General features: G+C 59.9%; 1 protein-coding gene across 3 annotated transcripts; it reads left to right on the top strand.

The window, feature by feature from the left end:
* The first annotated feature begins 948 nt into the window (after positions 1-948).
* ULK3 (unc-51 like kinase 3) lies at positions 949-7861 on the top strand. Of its 3 annotated transcripts, none has more exons than XM_004473500.5 (16): positions 949-1154; positions 1790-1930; positions 2014-2134; positions 2630-2734; positions 3405-3548; positions 3738-3820; positions 4330-4485; positions 4684-4789; positions 4980-5020; positions 5282-5384; positions 5506-5570; positions 5656-5734; positions 5805-5845; positions 6215-6262; positions 6472-6538; positions 6645-7861. In XM_004473500.5, the coding sequence occupies exons 1-16, from the start codon at positions 1053-1055 to the stop codon at positions 6659-6661; spliced, it is 1419 nt and encodes a 472-aa protein (XP_004473557.1). In that variant the 5' UTR covers positions 949-1052; the 3' UTR covers positions 6662-7861. The 3 variants fall into 3 exon arrangements, with proteins under 3 accessions (XP_004473557.1, XP_012386456.1, XP_058150491.1); XM_012531002.4 differs by having other exon boundaries at positions 980-1154; positions 1793-1930; XM_058294508.2 differs by having other exon boundaries at positions 990-1154; positions 1989-2134.
* Positions 7862-9663: the final 1802 nt, after the last annotated feature.

Below are 9663 nucleotides of genomic sequence, written 5' to 3'. Positions count from 1 at the left end.
GTCTGGTGGATTTGGGAGGGATGGGGTGGCCCATGGGGTAGATGAGGTGTTCCTGTGCCAAGTGAGGGGGCAGTCAAGATGCTGTAGTAGGGAAGTGGACTTGGCTCAAGGGATAGAGCGTCCGCCTACCACATGGGAAGTCCAGAGTTCAAACCCCGGGCCTCCTTGACCTGTGTGGAGCTGGCCCAGGCACAGTACTGATGCGCACAAGGAGTGTGCAGGGGTGTCCCCCGCATAGGGGAGCCCCATGCACAAGGAGTGCGCCCCGTATGGAGAGCTGCCCAGTGTGAAAGAAAGTGCAGCCTGCCCAAGAATGGTGCACACACGGAGAGCTGATACAACAAGATGATGCAACAAAAAGAAACACATGCCCAGTGCCGCTGACAAGAATGCAAGCAGACACAGAAGAACACACAGCGAATGGACACAAAGAGCAGACAACTGGGGGGAGGAGAGGGAGGGGGAAGGGGAGAGATAAAAATAAATAAATCTTAAAAAAAAAACCACACAAAAACTGTATCTGCCACCTGGCTCCAGACCAGTCTGCAACAGGAGGTCAGGAAGCCTCTCCGCAGAATAGATGACAGAACTCCAGGGAGAGCAACTTGGCCTCTTCCAAAGGCTCCTTTTTGTCCCAGTATTAATCCTTTCAGAGCTGCAGGTCTTTGAGGTAGGGGAGACCTGCGGGACCTCCCTGAATCTCCTCTCCACCCCTCACCTCCTCAGCTGGGCTCTTCACCCCTTCCCACCACCGCTCCTCTCCCTACCCGTCACGTGGGCCATCTCTAAGTGAGATTCCTGAGTGGGTGTTCCGCGGGGCGCCTCAGTATCCCCAAGCGGCCCTGAGGGAGCTGGCGGATCCTGGGGCCCGAGGCGGGAACGCCGGCCGGGCGGCTGCGGGAGGGGGCGCCCCGCCTCCGGCTCGCCGCGCTGCACTTCCGGCGGGCGGCGCTGGGGGCAGCGTGGAGCCTACCGGCCTCGCGCCCCGCTCCGGGCCGGAACCCAGCGCCGGGAACCAGGAAGCACCTGGCGGCGGGCGCGGGGCGGCCGGGATGGCGGGGCCCAGCTGGTGCCCCCCGCGACTGGACGGCTTCATCCTGACCGAGCGGCTGGGCAGCGGCACGTACGCCACGGTATACAAGGCCTACGCCAAGGTGGGTGTGCGGGGCGCGGCGGGCGTGCTGGCCAGGGGCGCCCCGCGCAAGGCAGGGATTGGGTGGCACGAGGAGAATTCCCTCAGGACCTGGCCCCTGGGCCCTCCAAGCCCTGAGCAAACCATCCGAGTGCTCGGTGGGGAAACTGGGAGAGGTTAGAGACAGGGTGAGGGCAGTGGGGCCGGCCGCTTGGCTCGCCCCAAACTGACTGTGCAGTGGAGACGTTGGAGCCGACTGCCACCCATAGGTCGGAACAACAAACGTCCCTACACAGGCATGTTTTGTCTGGAGAGGTCGGTGGAGACACTTGCAGCGTTGGAGAGTGGGTGTCAATGAGAAACAGGCTCCAACAGGAAGGATTCTGTGTGGGCTGGAAGGAGGCTGGGTCTGGGTTCTAGAAGGCTGAACCCAGTTAGGAGGAAGAGTGGGCAGTTCTAGACTGCGCGGCATGCCTTCGCGGGGGCATTCTAGAATGCGGTGAAGAGAGTTTGGGAACAGGTTGGCTTGGGAGGCCGGGATTCCAGAATGCGGATTTCCTTGGCCTGCAGGGCATGAGCCCATTCAGGGGTTGTGTGAGTGGACGGAGGGAAGCAGGCCCCTTCCAGGCAGAGCCCCCAAATCTCCTGTCCCCCTAGAAGGACACCCGCGAAGTGGTAGCCATAAAGTGCGTGGCCAAGAAAAGTCTGAACAAGGCATCCGTGGAGAACCTCCTGACAGAAATCGAGATCCTCAAGGGCATCCGACACCCCCACATCGTGCAGCTCAAAGACTTCCAGGTGCGGGCCTGGGGCGGGGCCATTTCCGGAGGGCCTGGAGGAGGGACACCCTCTTCAGGCTGTCTCTCTCCCTCCGACCACAGTGGGACAGCGACAACATCTACCTCATCATGGAGTTCTGTGCCGGGGGCGACCTGTCACGCTTCATCCATGCCCGCAGGATTCTGCCCGAGAAGGTGGCTCGTGTCTTCATGCAGCAGTTGGGTAAAAGCCTCTGACCTGTGTTTGCCCTCCCCCCTCCCCGCTGCCCGGCTGGGATTGTTAGGCCCTGTGTTTCCCATGTGCCCAGCCCTGCTCAAGGATGCTGTGAGGGAGACAGAGGGGAAGGAGCCCCACACCTGTGGGGAGTCCAGGTTTCCACGTGCGAAACATCATTTAAGAACCTTGTCAGACATTCCAGGGCTGGGTGGGTAGCACCCAGGTGCTTTGCCAAGGAAAAGAGCAAGCTTTTAAAGCGCTGGGGCATCCAGGCCTCTGGGAGGAGGAGAGATTTGTGAAGGGGAGGAGGAAGGGCAGTCTGGGCAGGGGGCAAACTCTTAGAAGTGGCAGGAGCCTGGCGCTTGCACGTGAGGCCTTCAGGAAACCAGCGGGGCCTGAACGAGAGTTGTACGGGTTTGAAAGGTGGCTGGCAACCTGGGAGGCAAGAGGCAGGCGTGGGCCGGGCTCCGCTGACCTGTCTGCATGGGTCCCACTCCTCAGCTAGTGCCCTGCAGTTCCTGCATGAACGGAACATCTCTCACCTGGATCTGAAGCCCCAGAATATTCTGCTGAGCTCCTTGGAGAAGCCCCACCTCAAATTGGCAGGTCTGGGTCTGGACTAGCAGGGATGGGGTTTGGAGGGTGGGTGTGCAGAGGCCTCCCTCAGCACACTTGGTTCTCATGGAGCCCTCTATTGAGTCATCAAACAGTGATAGGCTAGGGAATCCAGGGATGGCCCTATCACCAGATCGGACCTTTCTCAGGCCATCCACACCCGACACCAGTAGTGTACTGAGGGGAGTCAGGGCTCAGTCTATGACCAGGATCAGGGCTAAGGCTCTCACCAGGATTGGGGCTCAGACTGTGGTTTGATCTCTAGCAGTGTAGGAGGGTATGGGATGGGGAGGGAGGCGGTGCTTGTGACTCCTGTGGCTCCTGACAACACTTGGACACGATTTGACTTGAGCCTAGAGGCCAGAGAATGTGGTATAGGCTAAGCTTGGTGGAGCAGTGAGGGAGGGCTCTATCCCCCCGGGGCTTATCCATGTTGCTCCCTGAGGGCAATGTGCAAGGCAAGATGTACATCCCCAGAGGAAGATGCAGGAGAGCATTCCAAGCTAAGCACAAAAGAAATGGCCCGAGCAGACTGGGAAGAAGGCTTGGTCCTGGCGGGTCTGGAGGGTGGGGAGGAACCCTGCAGCTGGAGCACCGAGGAGGCTTTAAAGGCCAGGAAGCAGCTAGAGTTTGAGCCCTGTGCCCATCCTCTTTCCTGCAGACTTCGGCTTTGCACAGCACATGTCCCCCTGGGATGAGAAGCATGTGCTCCGCGGCTCTCCACTCTACATGGCCCCTGAGATGGTGTGTCAGCGACAGTACGACGCCCGCGTGGACCTCTGGTCCGTGGGGGTCATCCTTTACGGTGAGAGCTCAGCCCCCTGTCCCCACCCCAGGGACTGCACTGGGTCCCTAGGCAAGGCCTCTGGGCTCCTCCTGAAGAGGTCTGCCTCCCCAGGGCCCCTGCTTTAACAGGCACCAGCCTCCTCCGCAGGATTGGGCCAGGCCAGCTTGACCCCAACCCTCCCAGCCACCCCTCTGCCTCCCTCCGCAGAAGCCCTCTTCGGGCAGCCTCCCTTTGCCTCCAGGTCGTTCTCGGAGCTGGAAGAGAAGATCCGTAGCAACCGGGTTATCGAGGTGGGTCTGGCAGGGCCATGGCAACCATTGGGGGCATGGAGGGACAAGGCCCTGAGTTTGGAGACCTCACTCCCATCTGCCACAGCCTAGAGTGTGGACTCCAGGCCACCTTCATGGTGATGGGACGTGCTCTAGACTGGAAATTGAGGCACAATAGGCAGCAAAGGGCTTGCCCCACAGAAAACCAAACAGGCTCTGAGTGAAGGCCAAAGCAGACAGGGCCAGCCTGCCCAGGCACGTACTGCAGGGAGGGGGAGAAGCCCCCATAAACACGGTTATGCGGCAGCAAATGGCCCCACTGAGGTGTGGACAGGAGCCCAGGGCAAGAAGGCCGGGCTTGCAGTTGGCTCCACCACCGTGACCCATCACAGCTGTTCCTGCTGGTCTCTGATTCTCCACCCGTCAAACATGTGCCTCCAGGGCATCCCAGTTCAGGGTGATCCTGCCAAGCCCTCGGCAGGGGCAGAGGTGCGGGAGCCCAGTGTGATGTGTCCCCCTGCCTCCCGCAGCTCCCCCTGCGGCCCCCACTCTCCCGGGATTGCCGGGACCTGCTGCAGCGGCTCCTGGAGCGGGACCCCAGCCGTCGCATCGCCTTCCAGGACTTCTTCACCCATCCCTGGGTGGACCTGGAGCACATGCCCAGTGGGGAGAGCCTGGCGCGGGCAGTGAGCAGGCCAACGGGAATGGGGTGGGGTGGGGGCAGGTTAGGGGGTCTCATCTGCTCCCTTCCATGGTGAGCAGGTGACTTGAGGACACGGGAAGAGGGTGGACTTGGGGGACCTGCTCCTCCCCACTCGTGTTGAGCATTGGAGGGCCCGGCGTTGGGGGAGGTGGGCATGACTTGTGCTCTGCCCGTCCCCCAGACCGCCCTGGTGGTGCAGGCTGTGAAGAAGGACCAGGAGGGGGATGCCGCGGCTGCCCTGTCTCTCTACTGCAAGGCGCTGGACTTCTTCGTGCCTGCTCTGCACTGTGAGTCCCAGCCCGGGCCTGGGCTGGGGCCGGCCGTAGCTGCAGTGGATACATTCCAAAAGATCTCCACTGGGTTTTGTGGAGATAAAGCAGAGAGAAAAAGTGGAACTTGGTGCTTTTGGGGATCCCAGAGGGTTTGGAGGGGGTCAGGAGTCCCTCTAGACTCCTCATATAAACCCCACTCTTGCAGATGAAGTGGATGCCCAGCGGAAGGAGGCAATTAAAGCAAAGGTGGGCGAATGAAAGACCCTGTGAGGAAGTAGGGGAGGGGTAGACAGGGGCTCAGGGCTCCTGACACTGCTGGGAAAGTGCTCCCTCAGAACTTGAGCTTTCTCTCCTGGAACAGAGTGCTGGAAAGGGGTCAGGCCAGCCTCAGTCAACTGGCGTTGTTGCAGCTGGGGGCAGTCACTGCAGACCCAGGGGAGGACGGGGAGGTGGGTGCTAGGAGGTGAGGTTGGGATAGTCCCTGCTCAGCCCCTCACCCTCCTACAGGTGGGGCAGTACGTGTCCCGGGCTGAGGAGCTCAAAGCCATCGTCTCCTCCTCCAATCAGGCCCTGCTGAGGCAGGGGCCCTCTGCCCGAGACCTGCTCAGAGGTAGGCCCAGGCCCCTGGCCAACCTCCCTCCAGCCTGAGGGGGAGGCAGGGTGGAGTAGGCTCCCCGAGATGGGAAGACAGGCTGCTCTCCTCACCCTGAGCCTTCGCACTCTCATCCCAGAGATGGCCCGGGACAAGCCGCGCCTCCTGGCTGCCCTGGACGTGGCTTCGGCTGCCACGGCCAAGGTGCGTGCCTGGTGGGGGAGATGCAGGAGGGGCTGGGGGGAAGCCGGGTCACAGCCCTGGAAGACCTGGTGTCATGTGGCTGCAGGAGGAGGAAGTTGGCGGGGAGCAGGACGCCCTGGACCTGTACCAGCACAGCCTGGGGGAGCTGCTGCTGCTGCTGGCAGGTGAGGCCCCACCTTCACACCCCCGCGGGCCCTGGCTGCCCTGCCCTCACCATGCACCTTCTCTTTGCAGCGGAGCCGCCAGGCCGGAGGCGGGAGCTGCTTCACTCCGAGGTGCCCACTAGGGTCGGGAGGGTTGGGAATGGGCCTCCTCTTCCCCTTTTCCTCTGCTGCTTTCTGGGGAGTTCCTCAGATTTCCCTCTGGAGTGCTCTCCCCTCAGAGTGTTCCAAGTCTGGGAGTCAAACCTCCCCGATTTGGCCCCTTTGGGGATGAGGTGCTCAGATCAGGGCAGTGGGATAGTTAGCATCTGGGAATGTAGCAGCAGGAAAGTGCTGAGCTAGTGCACTCGGGAAGGCTTCCTGGAGGCGGGAGCAGGCCGAGGACTTGGGAAAAGCTGTTCTAATGAGGCCGAGGGTTCTGGAGAGCATCTGGAGGGAGGCCCTTGCCCTTCCCACACCTACAGACGTGTCTTCCCTTGGTAGGTTCAGAACCTCATGGCTCGAGCTGAATACCTGAAGGAGCAGGTCAAGGTGAGGCTTGGGGACCACAGTGGAATGAGGGTTTGGGTGTTCGGCTCCTCTCTGCCTGTGGCTGTGCCCTGTCCATCTTGTGTGTGTGTCTGTCTCCCTCTCCCCGTTGGTCTGAAGGCCTCTCCTCCCTGCCCACGGTCACTCAGTGGCTGTTGGGTGTGGCTCTGCCTCTGGCTGCCGCCCACCCTTGTGCTGCCTGTGTCCCGCAGATGAGGGACTCTCGCTGGGAAGCAGAGAGCCTGGACAAAGAGGGCCTGTCGGAGTCGGTCCGTAGCTGTAAGTCCTGCTTTGGGGGTCTGGCCCTCCACCCAAGGAAGAGTGAGGGCTGGGGGCAGCCTTGCCAGAGACCCAAGACTGACCCTCCCTCCTTGCCCCTTCACAGCTTGCACCCTGCAGTGACCCCAGAGGATGACTGGACAGACCGTGGGCCACCCGAACCCTGGAGTTGAAGGCACGCTCATCCTAGGCCGGCCCGTGGATCAACCCCTGGAATTCAGTGGCCCTCTGCAGCCCTGGGGAGCATCCTTGGGAGCGGGCTTCCTGGGTGGGCAACTCTGAGACCTCCACATCCCAGGGTCCCCGGCCTCCCTCGGGTGCTCTCCTCCCCGCAGAGGCTGCTCCATGTGTGCTGCGAGCCCTGGGCCTGGGCCCCAGGAGGTGGGAGGCAGGACCTGGGAGGAGAGCCTTTCTTTCAGGTGACCTTTACCTCGGAAGTTTAAACATTGCTGTTGGATGGTTCCTGGGCCCCGAGCCTGTCAAATTTCTGGATCTGAGCCCACAACCTTGCGGGAAAGGAGCATCAAGGCTGCTAACATTTTTGCTCTGAGGAGGCAGCACAGGATCCTCTGCAGGACAAGTCTGCTTTGCCTCCTCCCTGCCAGTAGACAGCCAGCACCCTGTGCCCACCCCTGTCCTTCCTAGGAGCCCTTCTTCCAACTCACCTCCCTCATTGCACTGGAATGGAGCAATCCAAGACCCCTCAGGGACCCTTCAGCCCCGCCGAGCTCTTCCAGTCTTCCTGGAAGCTGACCCCTGCCTACCATCTCAGAATTTTAAGATAGTACTTCAAGCATGAAAATAATATACTTGGTAGGGGAGGTGCAGATTTCAGAAACCCATGCCTTGGTCCTGCCCTAGTACAGGGGGCACAGGGGAGGGGATCTTTGGCCCCCTCCCTCCCACTTCCTTCTTGCCAGGGCCTGCCCCCCAGCTTGCCAAAGAGCTGGATGTGTACTGGGGTTTGAGGGCCTCAGAGAGGGCCTTGGGGGCATTGCCGTCCAGGGGATTCAAGACTGCCACTACCACAGGTGACCCTGGGCACGCTCCTTCCCCTTTCTGGGCTCGGGTTTCCCTGTCTCCCCAGTGGGGCTACAAATACCTCCAACCTCCAGCATGAGGGCAAGGTGACTTCAAGCTGGAGAAGAATATGCACACTTGGAGTTATTTTGGGGTTTCTCTTTAAAAAGCAGAGAGGTTCTGGTGGCTTCTAACCCTTCTGCCCTTAAATTCCTCCCGGGAGCAAGAGTTCTCTGTTCTTGCCGGAGGCTGGGTGTGAAGAATAATGTAATTCATTGTTTCTCTATTAAATTATTTTCTGTACTTGTGCATCTCTTCCTGCCCTAAGGAAAACAGGAGAGAGCCCCTGTTCACAGGCCGGGGCTGGAGGGATCCCAGGAAGAGCTGGGTACGGTGAGGTTAGGGCTGGGGAAGGTCATGGGGTAGCGAGGGAGACAGTCACGTCTGTCAGTTTACGCTAGGCCCCTAGGTATCCACTAGGTAACCTGGGAGAGTCAGGTTGGCCAGCTGTCATTTCTGTCACCATCTGGGGGACCAGGGTTGGCCTGGCAGTCGAGGCAAGACCCTTCCCCACTCTGCATCTCAGACTGGCTATCTGCACCTTGAGAAGGGGAGGCACCGGTGGAGGACTGCAGCCCTTTAAAATGTCATGCGCTCCGTTCTACACACTCCCTCACACCAGGAGGGCTCCCCAGGCTCCCACTCCTTCCCCCAGCTGGACTGGGGGAAATGGCATCTCTTGGGATGTGTTGTGTTCAGACCCAGTTCCCTAGGCTGTCCGAGCTGGAGTTGTCCCATTGCCGCCAGCATGATGGTCTGGGCCTGAGCGGTGCTTGTTGGGAGCAGTCCTGGGGACTGGAAGGGGAGCGCATGCCTGGGCAGCCACCGTTTGCCCAAGGGAGCAGTTCCTTAGGCTTCTCAGGCATCACCAAGATGCTCAGTCTTCCTTACAGACCCCTAAAGGGCTTCTGATACAGGGAGGAAAACACCCTAGAAGAGAGCTCAGTTTCCCTGAAGCCTTTAGCCAGGCCATGGGGAGGCAGTGTGGAGCAGTGGCCCAGAGGCAGGTGCTGGACGCCGTGGCCACGGCTAAAATCCCGGCTCTGCCACTCTGGTCTTGAAGCTTGGGACCCACTGATTAACCCCAGGTGCTTCTTCCTTAAAATGAGAATGAGGTAATAAATGCCTTGTGGGGCTTTGTAAGGAGTAAATGAGGTATTGCACATAAGCCTGGCACGTAGTAAGAATTGAATAAAATGTTATTTTCAGATTTAGGCAAAAAAATGTACTCTGTGCTTCAGATTATTTCTGGAAATTGGCTGGACAAAAAGCCTTGACAAGTGAAATGAAAGGAAAGGAAAGAATGGACCCAATTGGTGGGTGAATGGAGAAGCCTGGGTGGGAGGGAGAATGGGAATGAAGCAGGATGGAGGGTGGGAGACTAAGTGAATGGAGGATGATGGAATAGAGGGCTGGCCCACAGACCGCAACCCAGTTTTTAACTTGTAATATCTGCATTGGCTGTCTGAGAACAGGGGCCTGTAATTCTTACGCAACTAGGTGTGGAGTGGGTGGGACCCATGGGTGGGAGAGGTTGCAGGAAAGGCCCAAGAGGCTGAGGCCGGTGGAGGAGGTCCTGGGGAGAGACCCTTCACGGGCAAAGCCTTTAGTTGGCCTCCAGACCGTTCCTGAGTCCATCTCTAAGCCATCTGCCAAGAAGGGCCTTAGCTGGCTGGAGGGCCCTGGAGGGGGAGGAGCTGAGTGCTCCCACTCCAGGGCTCTCCAGGGGCCAGTGGGTGGGGCAGGTAGGGAGCCTCAGAGCCCCTGCCTGTCTCACCAGCAACACTTTGATAGTGCCCAAAGGGGAGCAGATGCCCCTGGCCTCTCTGCACTGTGTGGGGTGCCCCACCCTGCCCTGTCCTCCTACCTTCACTCAGTTTCCCAAGCCCAGAGCCAGTTCTGGGCTTCACTGGGGGAAGCCTGGGCCTTCTGGGCCTTCTCTGTCTCCCAAAGGGGCAGCCCTGGAAGCTTGAGAGAGGTGGGTGGGTCTCTGGAGCAGATGGAGGGACACAGATGTCCCTGGGTTCAGCCTGCCCCTTCTTTTG

The sequence above is a fragment of the Dasypus novemcinctus genome, chromosome 3 (assembly GCF_030445035.2).
Source record: "Dasypus novemcinctus isolate mDasNov1 chromosome 3, mDasNov1.1.hap2, whole genome shotgun sequence".
In the NCBI taxonomy this organism is placed as follows: Eukaryota; Metazoa; Chordata; class Mammalia; order Cingulata; family Dasypodidae; genus Dasypus; species Dasypus novemcinctus.
The sequence above is the reverse complement of the archived record's forward strand: the minus strand, read 5'-3'. Positions and strand labels throughout refer to the sequence as shown.